Here is a 22,562-nt window from a genome sequence, read left to right on the forward strand (position 1 = left end):
ATCAGAAAACCCTAATCCCAGTTGTCACTGCTTTCTTTTCCACTTTTCTTTAGGCCATCCAGTGAAGAGAAAGAGACTGAAATATCTCTGAAGGATTCTACACTAGATAACTAGGTTGACATACGTGGAATATAGAAAACATTTGAGAAGTTTGTAATGGTTTTCATTTGAAATATTTAGACTGCTGAAAGTTTTAAATTTTTATAAGCATTGGTTTTGATGTTTAAAACTTGTTTTGAGGGATGAAAATCCCTTTATCTTTGTTCGAAAGTAATTAAACATTATTGCTAATTGTACTTGTGCAGTATTAACAGATATGTTATACAGTAAATGTGGAGCAGAATCCCTATAGAAAATGTTAAACTGCTTTTCCAGACATGGTTGTAGCATATTTTCAATTTGTGTGTGTATGTTAATGTGTAATTGATAGTAGAACAAAGTTACATTTTTAAACCTGCAACTTGTATAAACCTTTCCTCTTTTCGCAAATACCATGGGTTTTGTGCATATTTTTTACAAATCTTGGATTTACAAGACTGTCTTTCCACTGTTTGTGGGTTTTGTAGAAGTTGAGCATTTTTATGGTAGATAAAATGTTACCTCTAATCTAAGTACTCACTCCCTCCTTTTATCAAAAGCTAATTTTAATCTCAGTCTACATTGTGCTGCATTCTCCTGCTTCTTTGAAACGATATGTGTTCTGTATGCCTTTTTTGTATGCCAACCTAGATATGATGTTGAACTGACAATTCTATGAGGTGTTAACATGTAAAACTCATGTTAACTTTTGAAGGTAATTTACTTTTGTGGCTAGGAATTCAGTGAAGTCATATGACTTCTCTGCAGAGAACAGACTGGGTATATATAGGAATGAATCTGGCTTTAGGGTTCAATCAATCATCTAAGATCCTTTACAGGCATTAGTAACTAAAACTGCAAACTAAATAAGCCTATTTTTGAGAAATATCTCATTTCTAAGTTTTCTTAATACTCATTAAGGAAGTCATAAGTATTTTTTTAATTGGAAAAAAGTCAATCCGTGATGCTTATGCAGTAAATATAAGTAAATGCTATATAAGGGAAACTAACCTATTTGAAAATATGGCTATATTTGAGGGGAATTTTTATTTTCATTTCTATATCATACAACATTAATTGCTCCAGCTTAGTACTTTGAGATAGTCTATATATTGATGTATATAGACTAAATCAGGGTGAAACCAATGTTAACAAAAATTTAAGGGTATATTTACTAAAGTATAATATTTCTAAGATATTTTAAATATTAGGTCATTTGGTGGTTTTTGATAGAAAAGGATGCTTCTCATGTTTTGAAACTGTATGAGTCTGGGAAAATAACAGTTTGTGTGTAACATTGTATGGTTTGACCTCTAGGATAATTGTTTTCATCTACAGAGTAAAAATCTGAATTATTTCAATAATTGGATTTTTGCTTTTGAGAGGTCTTACAGTGGGACTAGGACCCACTGTTTTGAGAGAACCCCCATATATGCCAGTCATTACCTGTTTGGTCCTTACTTACAGTTTTAACTTGGACAGATTTATTCTAGTTAAGCCATAAGTGTTAACATGTAAACTTGTTTTGATTAAAGAATTTTTCTATCAAACTCTACTAGTAAATTACTTCTTTGCTATTTATAAGAGTAAGTGATGGAATTATGGATTTGCTGCCAAGGAAATAATTTCTTATTTAGCAGGTCCTAGAGATTGTGTTGTTTGGGGAGACGGGTAACTAAACAATAAGCTCAACATGGCAAAAATAAAGGAAATGTTATTTATCTTTTGTTCATCCCCTCCCTGCTTTTTTCCCCTGTGACCCAAGAGATCTACAGTTTTACCAAGAAGCCACAGAATAATTCAACTTCTGGAGATAAAGCAGCATTCTAATAATTTATGTCTGCTTGCATAGGTTGACCTTGCTCTATAACCAGTTGACATGTTACTTAAAGCACAGTTGCCTTCTCGATTTGTCATAGGCTGATTCACAGATATCTAACTCTTTAAGAAAAGTCGTATGAATGATTATCAAGAATTTTTAGGAGCACTGGCTCAACTTAAATTGTTTAGCTGGTCAAAAACTCTACAGCTGAACAAGCCAATAAGTGATCATTTCAATGAAAGAGCTAGCCAAAAAAAAAGTATGTATAAACAACACCTATTTTGTGCTGTTTGTTTTTTTCCTTTATCATCATTGGATAACATTTTAAAGAATAAGTTATATATGAACCAGCAGAATAGACTGTTGAAGGTTTTTCAGCCGCTTGGAAAAATTTCAGATACACCATCTGAATCAGAGAACCTGATTAGGACTTTGTGTATGTGATCATTTTATCAGAGACCTTAAGCCTTATAATTGATATTCTATCCAGTGATTTCAAATAGTATGCCAATAGGTTTACCCTGTTTTGCTGATACAGTAACGTAAGTGTATGTTACTGCCCACACACACTTACCTGGATGTCAGGTCAAGATGAAGTTTGCCATCTAATTCCTGTACAAGAGCAAAGGCTTTTATAGGGCTCTGTGAGGACTTCACTAACAATTTAATTTGTCCCATTGGCCAGAGAAAGGATGATCTATTGGAAATAGCAAATCCATATCATTAAACAAAGAATTAAAAAACAAAGGTGTAATAGGCAAAAATGTGTTTATATTTGTGTTGTGTAATTCTGTAACACACAGATAGTGTTAGAGATGACTGATCTTTCTCCCAGTAAAACCCAAATGTTTAATTATCCTTAAAGGGTATTGACAAAGATGTTTAAGGAAATAGCTATTGCTTTTCTATAGTGATTTTTGTGTAAGTGCAAAATCAAATTCATTTGTAACTATAAAGGATGTTAAGTTCATGACATTTTCATATTTGCTTAACAAACATGTTGTGTTTAATAGGTTCAAATAGGCCTAAAGAAAAGCTGTCTTGGATCAGAGATTTTATAGCTCCAAAATATACAAAGTTAGGAATTTTTTTTGACTTGAACTTTGGAGTATCTATATGACTGATAACCAACACACTAACAATTGTGGGAGTAACCTGGTTAGTCTTTCTTCTCAGTTTCAACAGAACAGTAGGTATCTGAGTCTTTGGTGAAAAAGTTAACATTAAGAACTAACATTTTCAATAAACAGTAAAACAGTGTTTTAACTGGTATCTTTCTTCTTTGTCCACTAAAATGAGTGGATTGGCAGCACACATGGAATAATGCATTATGACAATAATTAACTTTCTAAAATTTGCTATTTTGAGAGTATGAAAATGAATAAATGTGAATAGACCCCTGCAATATTAATGTATGATCTAAAAGGAATGCGGTATTAATAATAAAGGAATCAGGCCAGACATGGTGGCTCATGCCTGTAATCCAAGCACTTTGGGAAACAGGTGGGAGAATCGCTTGAGGCCAGGAGTTCAAGACCAGCCTGGATAACATAGCGAAGCCCCATCTCTAGGGGAAAAACATAAGAAGGAATCAAAAATACATTTTACCTGTGGAATTTTAGGAATTGGACATATCATTCATTTATCGTAAATCTATGGTTTTCCAGCATAATTTTCAATCTGTTCAATTTTAGCATTCTTAGACATAGGGAAGTAAAAACTTAGGCGCATTATTAACCAGTCCTGGAGTGGCCTCTCAATTCTCTATACTGACCCTCTGTGTACCAAATGAATGAATCAGACAATGAGAGCAATGCTGGACATACCAGGAACAGATGCTTGTCATCTCCAAACCAATCGACTTAATTGGTATGTCGCATTTAAGTCCATAAAACAACTTTCACTGTCTTTTAAATACATAGTCCTACAGTCTTCATCGTTTTTTATTTATATGGTTAATGTCTGTTCTTAGCCATCCAGATGTGGAACTCAGGTGAATTTGAATTACCTAGGAGAGAGAGTAAAACTTAAATATTTATGATGCATTTAAATCTGTCTTATAGCATTATTTAAAGTCTTAAACAGTATTACATTTTCTACCCAAAAAGGTTTCCAGATTTCAGTGTAGATAGCTACAATTTTCTCTGATGATCTGTACCTGGAAATTTATTTAAAAGTTTCCTACTTACTCTCTTCTCTCATTCTGAGCCAAAAAGGAAAGGATTATTATAGTCAGAGGACGAGAGGAATGGAAGAGCTGGGCCAGAAAAACCGTGTTTACTTTTTTTCTTTTTGCTTATAGAATATTCAGTAGTATTAGCTAAGAATAAGTGAGCCAGAGCTAGCAATCAGTAGAATCTTGGTTTTTTTCCACGTGCCATGGTCATATAAAACCTGTTTTTTTAATCATAATATTAAATTGACATATTTTAAACTCATAGCATTTATGATTCATAGAAAGTTTCTGTTAACAATTGAAGGTTCAATTTAAATGTTACTTCTGTGAAGGTATGAATATATACTCAAGATCTTTTTACTTTTCATTATTCATGTAGTGAATCTCATTAAAGTGTCTTATGTGCCTAGTTCCTATTAAAACTAAACCTAACATTACATTACAAAAGAGCCTACTGTAAGATTAAACTACACAATAGCTATTTTGAATCTTGTATTATTTATTAAATAATTCACTCTTACTCTTCTCCCTAATTTTTATTACAGATATTTGAAGGATCTTTACCTTCGAAGCCTCATGGTAGATGGTGTAGCTTTCACATTCTTCAAAGAATTTTCAGGAATGCTTCCATCATTTGATGTATCATTAATTTAATTCTGTCATTAGTAAAAAAAAAAAAAAACACTCTGGACAGAAAATGAATAGGCAAGCCATGGACTGGGAGAAAGAATCAGAGAGTATGTGTATCTGACAAAGGATTTATGTTCAGCACTTCTACAACCCAATAAGATAACCCAGTTAAAATGGGTAAAAAGCAATGCTAAATGAAAAACATACTTTGGAAGAAGTATTAAATTAAATATATTTCTAAACATTTAAATACAATCAAGTTACTTTATAGGAAAATCTGTAATTTGAACTTTTTTTTGGTAGCTTTAGCTGATGTTCCAAGTGGATCGCGGTCCTCAGTAGCGTTTCTTGGAAATAAACATCCAAGAGAACAGTTATTTCAGAAGGGTGTACTTTTCTGTACGTGTGTATGTGGCTATTCTTAATTAAAGGTTCCAGGATCAACATAAGGATAAGCAAGGAATTCTCCCAATTTGTTGCCTTCTGAATCATAGTGGAGCATTCGGAAGCAAACATCACAAAAGAAACATGGGTCCTCTGGTGCAAAACTGTCATTGTTGGTCACCCATCTGCAGTTTTTAAAAAAGATGTACATCATTAAGTTTTTCATCCTTTAATGTGCTGTAAGTTATAACCTGCATGTAGTAATATGTAAACATAACATTCCCAGTATTATTTTACAATATTAAAACATAAGCCTTTATAGAATTGTGTGTGTATGTGTGTGTATATATATACACACACAGACATACCACTACCAGTACTCTACAAGGCAAAAGGACATCTAACACTAAGAAACAGTGCAGAATGCTGTTTGTCTGTAAGACCTCCCTTTAAAGGTAAGTAAGGTAAGTAGAAAAGAATATAAATCTGTACTTAAGCATCATATATTTGCCATGACATCTATCCTCCAGGTAACTTAAAAACACAGTCCATTTCTTCTAACAGACCATCTTGAAAAACCATAATATTAATATAATTAGATGCTACAGATCTGATAAAACTTTTGCTTAATTTATCTTCTTAACTAGTAAATGAGTACTGGTCAATGTGAAAACTCCAATTGTTTTACCTAGAATTCAGGATAAAATATTGCAATATACCAAGTGTATACAAGCAGGAATATGGGCAACATTATTCAACTGAGATTGTTTTTGGCCTGAGATGTTACTGGTCACAGTAAGATGAAAATGCTATTTATCAGTGTATTTGAATTCTGCATCCAGTGGACTGTACTTTTAACATTCCCTTATTTTCCTTTTGATCTGCTAACTCTGATTTATCTTTTCCTACTGATCTGTTAGAAAACTATATTGTGGTGGGGAAGCCAAAGCAAACTTAAGATACAGGTTGAATATCCCTTATCTGAAATTCTTGGGACCAGAAGTGTTTCGAATATTGTGTGTTATTAAATACCTACCAATAGAGCATTGAACACCTGAATTCCAAAATGCTCGCATGAACATTTTCTTTGAGCAGCATGTTGGGGCTCAAAAAGTTTTATGTTTTGGATTTCTGATTTTCACATTTGGGATGTTCAACCTGTATTCAATTCTTCCCTCTCCTCTGAGGGGTTTTCAAACTTTTTTGACTCTGACCCACAGTAAGGAACACTTTATAATATAAACATGCAGAATCACATGAAGGAAAAATTTTATACAACTTTATTTTGACCTCACATGTGATGTGCTATATTTTCTTCATTGAGAAGCTGTGGAATGAAGTTGATTTTGTAAACTACAGACGAGAGGCAGAAAGAACATGGCTCCCCGAGCACTGTATCAACGCTGAAGTTCAACCTTCTCTTTGACTTATCTGCATATGTGATAATACATTGCCTTACTATTTAAAAACCCTAGTTTTAACATGTTAAACTGATTTTGTGGCACTTCTCTACTAGATAAAACTTCTCGTATTTACAACTCTAAGTACAAAAGTCCTTAGATTGAAAATGAAAAACTGAAATATCAAAAGTACCTAATTATTGAAAACCAACACTTCTCAAAGAAAAAAAAAAAAGATAACATCACTCACCTAGCTGTGTACATTTTACAAACAAAGCATTTTCTGGTCCACAGCCAGTGCTTCTTGATAAGAAGGGGATAAAGCGTCCTATCCAAGCAGTCGTCATGATGCACAAGCCTTTTGTTCATAAGAAAATAAATGAAGGTTAAAATTAAAGTGAAAATTTATGATCTGTAAAGGAATATATATGTACCTCAATATTTAGGAACATAGTAGATGTTTTCAGTTTTTGCTTATGAAGATGTACGTAAACCACTTGGTTACACCAGATTTGGCCACATTGTGTTCCACAAAATACTTTCTCCAAAACATTTTGAAAACAAGGTTTTCTTTCTTGTGAGACAGACTTCCCAAATCCTTTTATGGTAGTGTGCACTGTGACACTCTAAGAGGGAGCTATTGTATGCAGCATTTCTTGAATACATTCCATCAGAGAATCCTTGGTTTACTTAATGCTTAGTACCTTTTTATGGAACATAGTTTGAGCAGGACTACTTGGTGATATTTTACCTAGATTAACTGGTTGTTACGATGTGGCTCTAATTTTTTACTATTGCTTTTATTAAAAAATAAATCTGGCTCCTGGTATAATATGAACTGGTAAGATTTTAGTTTTAGGTGTCAGAATTATGAAACTCTGAACTTTTAAGAAATTGTGAATGAAAGTCAATCTCTACTCTGCTACTAATCAGCTGCATAGCTTTGGGTAAATCCCTTAAACCAGTGGTCCCCAGCCTTTTTGATGTCAGGGACCATTTTTTATTATATAAAAAATTGAAGACAATTTTTCCACGAAGGGAGTGGGAGGGAGGGGTGTGAGGGATGGTTTCAGGATGATTCCAGTGCATTACCTTTATTGTGCACTTTATTTCTGTTATTATTACACTGTAGTATATAATGAAATAATTATACAACTCACCATAATGCAGAATCAGTGGGAGCCCTGAGCTTGTTTTCCTATAACTAGGTGGTCCCATGTGGGGGTGATGGGAGATAGTGACTGATCTGACTGGAGGCAGAGCTCAGGTGGTGATGCGAGTGATTGGGAGTGGCTGTAAATACAGATGAAGCTTCACTCCCTGCCTGCTGCTTACTTCCTGCTGTGCAGCCTGGTTCCTAACAGGCGGCTGGTCTGTGGCCCAGGGGTTATGGACCACAGCCTTAAACAATGATGGACCTCAGATTCTTCTGAAAAACGAAAGGACTGCACAAGATTATTGTAAAGGTCCCTGACAATTCTAAAATTTTATTTTTTTTTTTAGTAAGAAAGGATAGCAAATATTAAACTTCACCATCAGAATATGATGCGAATGTGGAATGGTACTGAATGATTAAATCTACCTATAAGATGAAAATAACTGGTAGTCTAAATTACCTTTTAAAAAATTCCTCAGCAAAGTTCCACATTGCAAACTCTTAACATAAATTGCTTTTCTCTTTAGCACTGAAACAGACCATTGTTTCTTTTGTTGACCACTGCATCAAGAAATTTCCTTGAGTTTAAAGGCCATGTTCTTATCCTTCAGCCTTAGAATGACGCTGTTTACAACAATATGCCTCTATGTTACAAGAAATGCAAGGAAAGTAAGACCTTCAGAGAGAAGAGTGGATTGTCTCCTACCTTATGTTTATTATAAGGCAGGCACATTTCCCCTCATTTGAATAGAAAAGCAGGCTTATATAAAATTTTAAAAACAATTTTTTATGACTTTTTTTTAGACTAAAGTGGAGTAGTGAAAAGGGGGGAGAAGTAAAACAAGGAGTTTGATCTATAACTGACTATGAACTATCAATCGAGATAACTCACTGCCTTCGGAGCAGCCAAAATTTTAATAACATTATCAAAGACATAAACGTACTGTATATAATTTTAAAAGTCATAGAAATCCAAGGTTTATGAGATTTCCTTGCTCTTGCCTCACCGTCTTCCCTAGGGGCCACTCTTTTCCACTTAAAACTTTTTACAATTTTGCTCCCCAACTTCCCTTTATAGAACTATTATAATTTTGGTTAAATATTTAATGTTTAAATTATGATGAATGAATACTACTTCCACGTAAGCTACAGAACTGATTACTCTTTCCTCTTATCGTGTGATATTTTGTTTTCTAGTTACTAATTCTCTCCTGTGTGCATATGCCACATTTTCAGTGTACCTGTTACTAATTTGGTTCCCTATTTACTGACAGAATGATGAACATACTGTCCATTTGAGTTAAACACCAACGGGAGGTCTATCAGTTCTATTTTTCTTCCCAGACATCTTTCCTGAATTCTCTGTGCTCCTGGCTCCAGTCCCTGTGCTGAACTGTTCTCTAGGTCTGGTATGCAGCTGTCATACTAGGATTTCACTTTCCCAGCATCCTCAGAATTCCTTTTATGTCTATTTATTCTGTGTGCCATCCCATGTCTTTCTTGTTCATGGTTTACTCTCTGTGTGAAGTGCTTCTACTTCCTCTGGTAGCCTTCTGAGAAGGAGTGCATGGGATATAAAATTTTGGAGGCTGTTCACTAAAACCAAAAAGTAGTAGAAGCAGGGATCTTCTGAAAGCATCAGTTCCTATTACTATTAATTAGCAATTTATTATACAAGTATTTACTGGTTCCTAATTACTGGTAAAACATGGTATGTCATTGCTCCACAGAAAAAAGTCTCAGAAGCAATCAAACCAGCAACAGAGCAAGGTTTATTCTTACATATTGGTACTTCTTAAACTGAGATTTCCTAAATAAGGAGGAAATGAATAGCTTTATTTATGGACTAGAGATGTCAGCTATATAAAATTTATAACCAATCGCCAAATCTCACTTAGACTATTAGCTCCTTCCCAATTTAAATCTTTATCAAAGTATTAAGACTTCACATTTGTTAAATACTAGAATTACTCTTCTCTTTCCCTAGTACTTTGTTATCTCCTTCAAATTTTGGCAAAAAGACAAGAAACCTAGAAAAGTTGCAAATGTGCAAAGAACCTATATTATAAATGCCATGGATGACTAGTACCTGAATAACAGCTGTTTTATATAAAAATGGAGATACTTTTAAAAGCCTGTACAGATTTTAACCCCCTAAGAAATAGTAAAGCATTTCTTAAAGATGTTCTAAAAACTGAACAATAGAGGATGCAAATGGATACAAAGTTGGTAACTGCCTGGAAAGCACTTATTTTTGCTGTTCCCAAGCCAAGTTGCAATGATGATTACTTTTACCCCTTTTTTCCCTTTAAATACCTGTGCTTTTATACTGTGTAGTAAAGAGAAGGAAAAGAGCAACAAAACGCTGAGCGCTGCTACCTACCTTATGTCAGTAATGACGACAACATGTTCACAGTCTCCCTGGTGACAGTATAAGTAAGGAAAGCCTAGTTTAATATACAAGTCATTGAAGGTGAAATCTTCCATTCTAGCAGTCTGAAACTTTCCATAGCCTCTATCATGGGACTCTGACCACTCAATGATAGTTCTGTGGGAGGAAAAAAGCAAAAAGGCAAGGATTGTCATGGCTCCACAAAAACTTAAAAACTACAGAAAACGGTTTGTGACTGCTGAAATTCACACAACCTGGCTCACTCAACTAACTGGACAATTGGCATCTTGAGATGAGACCATAGTGTTTGATACATGTTGGGATCAGGACATTGAATTTTTCTTCATCTATTAGAAAAGCAATTCTCAAAATGTGGTCCCTGAGGTCAAAATTACCTTCACAATAATACTAAGATGTTATCTGCCTTTTTTAAGTCTTATCTCTCATAAGCAACCAGTTTTCTGGAGGCTATACGATGTTTATCACTTCAGCAAAATGTATAACAATTTCTCACTTTTGTTTTTGAATACATATTTTTCACCAAAACGTTAACATGTAATGAGATCATTTAAATTAATATTTCAAATATTCCTTATTTTCAATTTCTAATATGATAAATATTGATAGCTATAACCCACATAAGAGAAACTATACCTGCTCAAATCTCTACATTCCGGGTATCTTTTATCATTGTAAAATGTTCCTTCAAAATAAAAGAAGGCTGATTTATATAGGTCCTACAAGAAAACAGATGTTATTGAGAGAAAGCCTACAATTAACAATTATAGAAAGTATTAATTCAAAATTTATATATCATAAATCACACTAACATGTTACAATAGCTTTGTGAAACTTCATAGAATATGCTCAGCATATTAAATTTGTTTAAAATTTAATGGGAACCTACTATGTGACAAGTACTATGTTAGTTACCAGGGATGAAGGTGTAAAGACATGTTCCCTGATGCTATTTTCAATTTTATCCTTACTGCTGTTTTGGTCACTAGATTTGATTTAAATTGGTATATTTTCCTAAGATTCATAAAAGGAACCCAATTAGAAAACAGATAAACTTCAATATTATCTTATTATATTGAATAATATAATACACATACACAATAGTGATAGTTATTTTGGATACTAGAACTAAAAACTAACCAGTTTTATCGTTGATATTTTCCCTGTAATAACAATGATCATCAAGTTATATTTTTCTGACATTTTTAAATATTTTCAATGAGTTCTTTTTAAAAAAAATTCTCTCTTTATATTTTCAATAACTCTTAGGCAGACAGAATGTGAATTTCTTTTCTTTTTTTTCTTTTTCTTTTTTGAGACAGAGTCTCACTCTACTGCCCTGGATAGAGTGCAGTGGCGTCATCGCAGCTCACTGCAACCTCAAACTCCTGGGCTCAAGTGATCCTCCTGCCTCAGCCTCCCAAGTAGCTGGGACTATAGACGTGCGCCACAACGCCTGGCTAATTTTTCTATTTTTAGTAGAGATGGGATCTCCCTCTTGCTTGAGTCTTGAACTCCTGGGCTCAAGCAATCCTCCCACCTCAGCCTTCCAGAGTGCTAGGATTACAGGCCTGAGCCACCACACCCAGCCCAGAATGTGAATTTCTATTTTTACTCAGGCAATCCTGCCTCAAGCACCATAGTGGTAGCACAACTGGTCTATCCCCTCAGGTTTCTTACCAAAAGGGTGGCTCTTAATCCTGATCGCAAAACAGAATCACAAAAACACCCAAGACCAAGTCTCACCTCAGATTCATTAAATGAGAATCTTTGAGGATGTGGCCCAGACATCAGTATTTTTCAAAAGCTCTCTAGGAAAAATATGCAAGCAGAGTTGAGAACCACTGTTAGAACTGCCCTTTGCCATATGCTTAGAAAGAGACCCCTGCAAGAGGGTCAGAAGACCTCAGTTCCTTTCTTTAACCTTCCACTTACTAGCTTTGTGACTCTGGGTATGTATCTCTCCTCAGACCTCAGTTTCCTCACCTATAAAACGAGACTATAATAATATCTGCCATGGTATCTTACAGGATTGTGCTGAAGATCAAAAGCAATTCATGACCTATAGAAGATATGTGTCAGGTACTATTAATAAAATAATTTTACCCTAATATTATACTTTCTCTCCTACTTCTTGGAAGCTTCTATTTTTGTTTCATAATTGTCTTCATCCCTCCATTTACAGATCATGTTGCACTGGTATCAGATACTCTTGCCAAGATTGGCTGTGCTGCTTCTTCTTGGACTAGTCACTAAATCTCACTGACAGAGGGTGCACTCTCTGTACCCTCATGTAAAATAAGAGTACAGTCTTTACTTTCCCCACAGGTTGTTGTGGAGATACAAAGATACAATGTACTTAGTACCAAACAGAAAATCTGCCACTTTATGTACTTCTAAACCCTCAAAGAGGTAAGCTAAGGTCCAAAATAAAGGTTCTGAAAGAATATTGCCTTATTTTGGAAACAAAGTTTAGTGTATATAAAATTTTGTTCATTACAAAACACTTCTAAAGAACTTCATCTTAAGTGATTAAGCTTTTTAAGTGATTAATGCCTTTTGCTATTAATTACTGATTACAAGATAGACTCTAAAATAACAAAAATGTTTTCCATCTAAATCATAAGTAATCCATTATTTACTTGATAAAGAAAGGTTACTTTCCTTATCTCAGTATATAAATGGGTAGCATGGAGATGTGAGTAATCTCAATACCAGGGAATTTTCATTTTTAACACTAACCAAAGATAATCACTAACTAGTTTCTCTATTCTGTCAGTATCTCGGCTAGCTGAACTGACAAAGTTCCAAGGGGCATGGGGTTGGGGGGCTCACCAACCAATATGGAAAAACTAGTGTAAGAAGTTACTTCTGTTAGTAATTGAATATAACCTGAATCTAGTCTTACACTGTCCATTTTACAAAGTAACTACTGATAACTAGTACAGTCATTTGAACAAACTCATTATTTACATACAATTTTAGGCATTTATTACTCATTTACTCTGTTACAAATATTCAAATCACCTATGTTAGAACTTCAGAAATATTCCTAGGATCCTCTGTGAGGGAAATGGTACTGGGAGAGAAGTGCTTGGAGAAGCTTGGGTAAGGAAATCTTCACAACTTAAATTTATGTTACCATTTCTCCTTTACGAAGGCTTTACAATAAGTAACAGAATAATACATGTATAATGTATGTTCTTAGCATTCCTCTAAGAAAGACCCTTAACAGGCTCACACCTGTAATCCCAGCACTTTGGGAGGCCGAGGTGGGAGGATCACTTGAGGCCAGGAGTTGGAGATGAGCCTGGGCAACATAGCGAGACCTCATCTCTATTAAAAAATTAATTAATTAATTAAAAAAAAGAAAGACCCCTTAAGAGATTATGGACCAAAAAGACCAATTAATCTGATCAATGTACAAATGGTAGATAGATTAGACATTAAAACATGAAGCACCATTAAAAAAAAGAAAACACTGACATTGATTTTCTACATTTATTTTAAAAACACAATTCATTCTTTGTCAAAAAACAAATGTTAGCAAAACATATTACATTTTAGACATATGGTTTTAAAAGAGAGTTAAATATATTGGCCCAACTCTCTAGTCCTATCACGTAAAAAGTTAATCAAAGAAAGCATTTTATTCAAGTCCTGCTTAGTGGTTAGAATAAACATTCTCATTTCCTTAGCTATAAGAGCTGCAACTCCCTAATTTGTTCCATGATTGCCAGTGGAATACATGCCAAATATACCCCTGTCAATAGGAGCATTAGAACTCAAAAGACTTATTTTCAATTTTGTTTGGTGTGACAATGACATGAGATGAACAGATGAAATAATCCTGGCAAAATGCTGAGAAATACTGAAGGTAGACAGTAGATATATTAAAGGTTCACTATACTAGTGTCTTGTTTGAAATTTTCCAAAACAAAACTTTTTTTCTTAAACACCAAAAATACAAATGCCAATCAATGAAAGAAAAATATTTCCAAGAAGCAGAAAATTGTCAGCATCAGCAAAATCTAACTTATCTATCCAACTTTCCAAAATATAGCTGGAGAAAAACGAAGCAAACAAAACAGATCTCTGAACAAAAATTCCACAAAGTCCATATACTAGAAGTTTGTTGGTGTATTTTAACAGCAGCATCACTAAGTTTTCACTTAGTGCCTGTTCACCATGTAAACAAAATGGTAAAAGACAGACATCTAAAGCTAAGTTTAATACCAGCAATACAGAAAAGAAGAAAGAACATGGGCGTTGAAGATGAAATGACATGGATCTAAATATAGCCCCCATCACTGCTTACTGAACTTGGGCAACTCATGACAGTGCTCTGAAATCATTCTTTTTCTTACCTATAAAATGGTGATAATTCATGCCAAAAATAGCATACATCTGACACATGGTACGTGCTCAATAATCAGAGACTATTTCAGTAGATAGAAGAGGGAGAAACAGTATAACAGTTGATGTGTAAATATTTTAAAATAGGACTGAGTCATTTACCCCCTGCTTAGAAAACTTCTAAAGGCATCAGCATCAATGTACAAACATAATAAATTGACCACGCCTTGTTAAAACATTCTCCAGCATTTCCTAAAGATAAGACTTATCCCCCAATCTCAGGCAAGCTGCTTTGAGCAATGACATGGTTGGAATGAAGAGGGTAAATTCAAATTTTTCTTATTAGATTGATCTTATTAATTTATAGTTACACCTTATGGTTTTTTGGTGGGGTTAAGAAACTTTCCAGAAGATTGCTGTTTCTCCTTTAAAGAAAAGATAAATCTCATATTTCCTGGCCTACATACAGTTTTGAAATTCTACTTTTTCTCTTTATCCTAATGTTTATCTCCAAAAGCACTGATATGGCAACTCTGAAAACTAAATATCTTACAACCACTTTCAACATAACTCAAAAAATACTCAAGTTTAATCTACATGTGACCCATGATGCTAGTCTCCATGCCAGTCACCAAAAAGACTCAAATACAGCCTGGGGGGCAGACAGACCCCTATCCAATAGAATCAGCATGTTGTAATATGCACTGTAATGGACAAATGAAAAGGCACCAGGGTGGCAAAGAAAGGACAGGAAAAATTTTATGTAATGGTAAGTTTTAAGAGGGTTTAAAAATCTGAGTATGAATGCACCAGGTGGATGGAGGAAGGGAAAGGGCTCCCTACCATGTTCAAACACTCAGAGGCATGAAAATGTATAGTACGCTTGAGGAAGATACATAAACCCACTGTGGCCAAAGCATAAGTTGTAAAGGTAGAGGGCGAGTAGTGTAGAAAGTTAATTTGGGAATCATCATTATGAAGCCCTTATATGTCAGCCTAAGAAGAAAAAAAAGAACAAAGATGAAACCTAATCTATACTAATATTTATGTAGCTTGTGAAATAAAAACCAGCAATAAAAGCAGACTGTGTTGGTTATTATCCACACTCTTATCTTCACTCTAGTTGGTCCAAATATCTTCTTACTTATCTAATGGAAAGGCTATCTTTCTCCCGAAATGAGCCAATATATCTGGGGTTCTCTGCCAGAGTAGCACCAGGTAACATAATTAGTTCAATCTTGCTCTGTGAAGAAATTCAGAGTAATGAAGGTCCTTCTGCTTTGTTAGGTAAACAGTCCCTTCTGTAAACTTTGTGGGTAGCCAGTCTACCACTTTGCTCCTTTCCATCCTTATCCAATGGGTACACAGGATTTCTCTGTCCTTTTAAGAGTACCACACTGGGAAACACCAGCAGAGACCAACTTCATATGCTATCTCCTTGTTGCGGTACAGGCAGTGAAAGATGAAGAATGGGGGCTAACTACCAAGGCTCTCAGTGGACTCTAACCTTTTGCTGGGAGCAATTATGACAGATTGAAACTCCCACAGAGTTTGAAACAAGAGCAAGAGAACAAAGACAAACGCTATACCAAGGTCAAGTTGTATGAAAATGGAAAAGTGACCAACTGTTTAGAAAATTAGGTGGTCACTATTACCCTAGAAGGGAGAGTATCCACAGAATGATTTAGAAATAAATGAAAGATGAGGAAATCAAAACAGAGTATAGCCTCCTCTTTGGAAAGGTTCTGATGATAAGGGAAGGAAAAGTAGTAGCTTAATGGAGTCACATGGGGAAAAAATCATTTACTGGAAGGTTTACGAGCCTGCTCTAGTAACCATTATTTCCTTAGCTTATTCTCATTTCCTTTTGTTTTATGGGAGGAAAATTATCTTACTTTGCTGATGTGCTCAGGAGCCTGGTCAGGAGTGTTGCTGAATTCTCCACCAATCTGGAGGTCACTGACACAGCAAATTGAATCCCTCAGTTCTGTGAGCTTTTGACTGCCCAATACCAGCATTGTCTGGTATGGTTTGTGTTCTTTGTGCTAAAAGTCAAACAGTAAATAAATGTCTACTTAGAGACAAACCAATAAAACCACAAATCCTGTCACAATCAGATCTAAATTAAGTTACTGGTTTTCTTAAATTTAAATTGTTCCCATAACTTGGTTCTGTGTTTTCTTAGATTCTGTATTTGTCTATTTCTCATCCATTAATTATAGGGCCAAACTAACATCAAAATTACTTATATCTCCCCTGTGATCCAGAGCCCATATTCAGAAACCACATTCTTTATCTAACTCTCACACACCAAGCCAATATTTCCCCAGCTACCCCATCGACGTAAGTCAACCTGGAACAGGACACCATGTAAAGGGACAGCCCCTATGCCCCAAAGCCTGCTGGAATTATTCAAACTAGCCAGTCCTAAATTGTTTACTCTTCCTTGCCTTACTTTGTCCACAGAAACCCCAATAAAAACTGGGGTCTATGCATTCCCCTCTCTCCATTCAACCTCCTGGCTAAGAATAGTGCTTTTCTCTGTTCCTCTGTGGCATGCCCCCTCCTCTCAAGAAATGTAATAAACATCTTCTTTCAATGGCATTGGCCTTTCTGTGTCATCACTTGATTACCTCCATAAATTAAAATCCCTTTGATACAACTGAGATAGCTGACAACAGAACTTTTCTAGTTTAAGCTAAAATTTATAATCAAGATGCTACCAAACTGACATTAGCATTGAGAGAGTTTGGAATAAAACTTCATCTAGCAGAATGCTCTTTTAAAATTTCCTAAAAGTTACCTCATTGAAGTCAGGCAATTTATACCCCTAACCTCAGGTGATAAATCCAAAGATTCATTTTTTTTGCTTACTAGTAATTTGAGATCTTAATCAAACAAGGTAATTAGTGCAACTATATTCCAGATGCTTCATAAACACCTACGTATTCATAAGTGTGATTTATGTATAGTACTATTTCAATTAAACCACATCTGAGTTTATGAAACATCTATTTAGGGAATTAAGAATATATACACTCTGGGCTAGGAAAGATTTCTTCTGAGAAATTCCTGGATACCCCTGACTTGTTAACTTTCCATATTTTCATCAAAGAAGAACTGTCTTCAGTTAGTTCAGTAACTTCCCAAGTATTCTGAATTTGTGAACAAAGGTTACTCTGCACTCCTCCACTAACCAACTGTTCTGCAAAAAACCCCCTCAAGAATTCATAGAATTCGAATTATTGTGGATTTATATATACTTTCAGCTGCTCCTAGTGCAGAAATTAGGTATGTATTCCAAAATTATAACTGTAACCCTATTGATGGAAAGCGTTTGAAATTTGACCATACTCCCTATTAAAAGAACCCAAGAATACGAACTGTCAGCTCTAAAAATAAGATGTCAGATAGGCAGTATATGCTTGCATTTATTTTGAATGCAAGCATAGGAACGTGACTCTTCAAATCATGAAAGCCTCTGACAAAAGTTACTCAGATTACCCATGAAATCTAAAGGGTTTTACTACTGACCTTATGAAATATAACAGGATACAAGATATTCACAGATAGGATAAGCTCCCCTTCTTCAATCATGTCTGCTGGATTTTCAGGCTTTTTTCCTATGGCGTGTGACTCCTAAAGAACAAGAAAGAGACCTTGAAATCAGACATTGTAACTCAGACAAAGAGGCAGTATGGTATAATGGCTATCATGATCCCAGGGGTTGAGTCAGACAACCCTGGGTTTGATGCCTAATTCAACTTCAGAAAAATTGTTAAAACATCTCTAAGCTTTGGTCTCATCTTTCATAAGAAAGGGACCCCCCCCCAACCCCCCCAAAAAAAAACAAATACCAGAAAGTATTTATTTTACAAAACTATTGCTGGGAATGTGTACATAAAGCATCTAATAAGATGTTTGGCACTAAGTGCTCAGCGTTTGATGATCAAACAGGAATGTCAACCAATGTTGGTATAACACTGGCAGTTCGAGTTACTTTTTTACACCAGAGATTTAGAATGCAAATACAGATCTGTTCAGCTCTAAATCCCTTGTGTTTCTACAGTTCTACAATACTAGTTGGAGACTTTAATATCCCACTTTCAATAAAGGGTAGAACAACCAGACAGAAGATTAACAAGGAAACAGAAGACTTGAACAACAGTTTAAAACAATTAGACCTAACAGACATATACAGAACTTTCTATCCAACAGTAGCTGAATATAGATTCTTCTTAAGTGCATATGAACAATTCTCCAGGACCACCAAATCTTAAATTTTCAAAAACCAAAATCAGAAAAAGTATCTTTTCTCATAAGTGAATGATACTAAAAGTCAATAACAGAAGGAAAATTGGGAAGTTCACAAATAAGTGGAAATCAAACACACTTTTAAAACAACCAATGGGTTAAAGAAAAAAAAAACACAACTGAAATTAGAAAATATTGAGACAAATGAAAAGGAAAACACAACATATGAAACTTAGGAGATGCAGCAAAAGCAATGATAAGAAGGAAATTTATAGCTGTAAATACCAACATTAAAAAAGAACAACCTCAATCAATAACTTAACTGTACACATTAAGGAACTAAACAGAATAAACTAAACCTAAAGTTAGCAGAAAAAAACGAAATAAAGATTAGAGTGGAGATAAATGAAACAGAATAGAAAAACAATAAATAAATTGATCAAAAGTTGGTTTTTGGCCAGGCGTGGTGGCTCACGCCTGTAATCCTAGCACTCTGGGAGGCCGAGGCTGGTGGATGGCTCAAGGTCAGGAGTTCGAGCCCAGCCTGAGCAAGAGCGAGACCCCGTCTCTACTAAAAATAGAAAGAAATTATCTGGCCAACTAAAATTATATATAGAAAAAAATTAGCCGGGCATGGTGGCGCACGCCTGTAGTCCCAGCTACTGGGGAGGCTGAGGCAGTAGGATCGCTTAAGCCCAGGAGTTTGAGGTTCCTGTGAGCTAGGCTGATGTCACGGCACTCATTCTAGCCTGGGCAACAAAGCGAGACTCTGTCTCAAAAAAAAAAAAAAAGTTGGTTCTTTGAAAACATCATCAAATTTGACAAACTTTGGCTGCATTTAAGAAAAAAGAAAGGCTTACATCACCAAAAAATCAGGAATAAAAATGGAGCCACTACTACTGATTTTACAGAAATAAAAGGATTACAAGAGAAAACTATAAACTATTATATGCCCACAAACTGGATAACCTAGATAAAAAGGACAAATTCCTGGAAGCATACAAACTATCTAAGCTGACTCAAGAAGAAATTAAAAAACCTAAATAAACCTATAACAAGTAAGGAGATTAAATCAGTAATAAAAAACCTCCCAACAAAGAAAAGCTCAGGACTAGATAGATGACTTCACTAGTGAATTCTACCAAATACTTTAAGAAGAATTAACACCAATGTGTTTCAAACTCTTCCAGAAAGTCTGAAAAGGAGTGAATACTTCCTAACTCATTCTATGAGGCCAGCATTATCCTGATACCACAGCCAAAAAAACACCACAAGAAAAGAAAACTACAGGCCAATATCCCTTATGAATAGGAATGCAGTAATCCTCAACAAAACACTAGCAAACCAAACTCAGCACCATATTAAAAGGATTATATACCACAACCAAGTGGAACTTATCCTTGGAATGCAAGGGTAATTTAACATTAGCAAATCAGGCTGGACATGCTGGCTTGAGTCTGTAATGCCAGCACTTTGGGAGGCCAAACCAGGAGGATCATTTGAGGCCAGGAGACTGAGTCTAGCCTGGGCAACATAGTGAGATCTTATCTCTAAAAACAAACAAACAAACAAACAAAATTAGCCAGGCATGGTGGTATGTGCCTGTAGTCCCAGCTACTCAGGCTACTTGGGAGGCAGAGGCAGGAGGATCATTTGAGCCCAGGAGTTTGAGGTTGTAGTGAGCTACAATCATGCCACTGTACCTGCCTGGGCAACAGAACAAGATATTATCTCTTAAAAAAAAAATAGCAAATCAATCAATGCATGCAATACACTACACTAATAGAATGATGGTAAAAAACCAGATCACATCTCAACTGATGAAGAAAAGCATTTAACAAAGTCTAATACCCTTTTGTGATAAAAACACTAAATAAAACTAGGAAAAGAAGGGAAATTCTCAACACAATAAAGGGCATATATGAAAAAGCCACTCAGCTACCATACTCAATGAGGGAAGACTGAAAACTTTTCCCCTAATATCAGCAACAAGATAAGGATGTGCACTTTTGCCACTCTTACACAACACAGTATAGAGAATTTCTATATTATTAATATGTTCTATACAGAGAAGGAAAAATGGGAGTAAGGGAGGGAGGAAAGAGGGAGAGAGAGAAGAAATTAAGTTATCTTTGTTTGTAGATGACATGCTCTTATTCACACAAAATCCTAAAGAATCCAAACACACACACACCAGTTAGAGCTAATAAACAAATTAAGCAAAGGTGCAGAATATAAAATCAACACACAAAAATGAATTGTATTTCTATACACTAGTAATGAACATTCTGAAAAAGAAATTATAACAATTCCATTTATAACCCATCAAAAATAATCAAATACTTAGGGATAAATTTAACCAAGGAGGTGAATGGCTTGTACATTTAAAAACTACAAAACAAGCTGGGCACAGTGGTGAGTGCCTATAGTCTTAGCTACTGCAGAGGCTGAGGTGGGAGTATCACTTGAGTTCAGGAGTTCAAGACCAGCCTAGGCAACATACTGAGACCCTGTCTGTAAATTAAAAAAAATAAAATTTAAAGAAATAAAAAAATGAGAACTACAGTTGTGGGGGGTTGGGGAAAATACTGCTGAAAAAAATTGGAAAGACATCTCTCATTCATGGATTGGAAGCCTTAATATCATTAAGCTGGTAAAACTCCCCGAAGTAATCTACGGATTCAATGCAATCCCTGTCAAAATCCCAATGGTATTTTTCCCAGAAATAGAAAAACCTATCCTAAAATTCATATGGTATTTTGACAGCCAAACAATCTTGAAAAAGCATAACAAAGTTGGAAGACTAACATTTCCTGATTTTAAAATTTACTACAAAGCCACAGTAGCCAAAATAGTGCAGTTCTGGGACAAGGATATATAGACCAATGGAATAGAATAAGGAACTTATATGATCAAATTGACTTTGGATGAAAATGCTAAGACCATTCAATAGGGAAAGGACAGTCCAGGAAAAATAGATATCTATATGCAAAAGAATGAAGTCAAACCATTACCTAATATATAAAAATTAATTCAAAATGGATCAAAGACCTAAACTTACATGCTTAAGCTAAAAAACTCTTACAAGAAAGCACAGGGGAAAATCTTTATAACACTGGATTTGGCATTTTCTTAAGTAAGACACCAAAGCACAGAAGACAAAAGAAAAAAAAAAAACAGATAAATTGAACTTCATCAAATTTAAAAACTTTTGTACATCAAAGAACATTATTAAGAAAATAAAAAGATAACCCCTAGAATGGGAGAAAGTATTTTCAAATTATATGTATGGTAAGGGTTTAGTATCCAGAATATACAAAGAACTGTTACAATGAGACAAACAATCTAATTTAAAAATGAGCAGAAAATGCAAGTAGACCTTTTTCAAAGAAAATATACAAATGGCCAAAAATCAAATGAAAAGATGTTCAGCATGATCAGTTATTAGGGAAATGCAAATCAAAACCACAATGAGATACCACTTCAAACCAACTAGGATGGCCATTATACAAAAAGCAAAACAGAAAATAAGTGTTGACAAGGATATGCAGAAATTAGAACCTTTATGCACTGCTGAGGGGAATGTAAAATGGTACAGCTGCTATGGAAAACAGTTTGGTGCTTCCTCAAAATTTTAAACATAGAATTAACCATAAGACCCAGCAATTCCACTCCTACATGCATATCCAAAATAATTGAAAACAAAGACTCAGACACTTGTCCATCAATTTTAATAGCAGCATTATTCACAATAGCCAAAAGGTGGAAACTACCCATATCAAATGTCCATCAACAGATGAATGAACAAACAGAATGTGGTATGTTCATACAATAGACTACTGTTGACCCATAAAAAGGAATGAAGTTCTAATGCTATAAAATGGATGAACCTTTAA

The 22,562-nt window shown here is 34.9% G+C and overlaps 2 protein-coding genes across 2 annotated transcripts in view; one reads left to right on the forward strand and one right to left on the reverse strand.

The window, feature by feature from the left end:
* PSIP1 (PC4 and SFRS1 interacting protein 1) overlaps nt 1-1,628 on the forward strand; it is a 39,400-nt gene extending 37,772 nt beyond the window's left edge. The window contains exon 16 of the mRNA XM_045563095.1: nt 54-1,628. Within this exon, the coding sequence (XP_045419051.1) occupies nt 54-114 (61 nt within the window). The 3' untranslated portion in view covers nt 115-1,628. The remainder of the gene's footprint in view (nt 1-53) is intronic.
* A 3,293-nt stretch (nt 1,629-4,921) lies between these two features.
* SNAPC3 (small nuclear RNA activating complex polypeptide 3) overlaps nt 4,922-22,562 on the reverse strand; it is a 30,155-nt gene continuing 12,514 nt past the window's right edge. Inside the window, exons 4-9 of the mRNA XM_045563100.1 lie at nt 17,947-18,051; nt 16,308-16,457; nt 10,693-10,775; nt 10,030-10,194; nt 6,741-6,848; nt 4,922-5,275 (exon numbers count right to left, since the gene is read on the reverse strand). Of these exons, the coding sequence (XP_045419056.1) occupies nt 5,128-5,275; nt 6,741-6,848; nt 10,030-10,194; nt 10,693-10,775; nt 16,308-16,457; nt 17,947-18,051 (759 nt within the window). The 3' untranslated portion in view covers nt 4,922-5,127. The remainder of the gene's footprint in view (nt 5,276-6,740; nt 6,849-10,029; nt 10,195-10,692; nt 10,776-16,307; nt 16,458-17,946; nt 18,052-22,562) is intronic.

This window comes from Lemur catta, chromosome 10, assembly GCF_020740605.2.
Source record: "Lemur catta isolate mLemCat1 chromosome 10, mLemCat1.pri, whole genome shotgun sequence".
NCBI classification, from domain to species: domain Eukaryota; kingdom Metazoa; phylum Chordata; class Mammalia; order Primates; family Lemuridae; genus Lemur; species Lemur catta.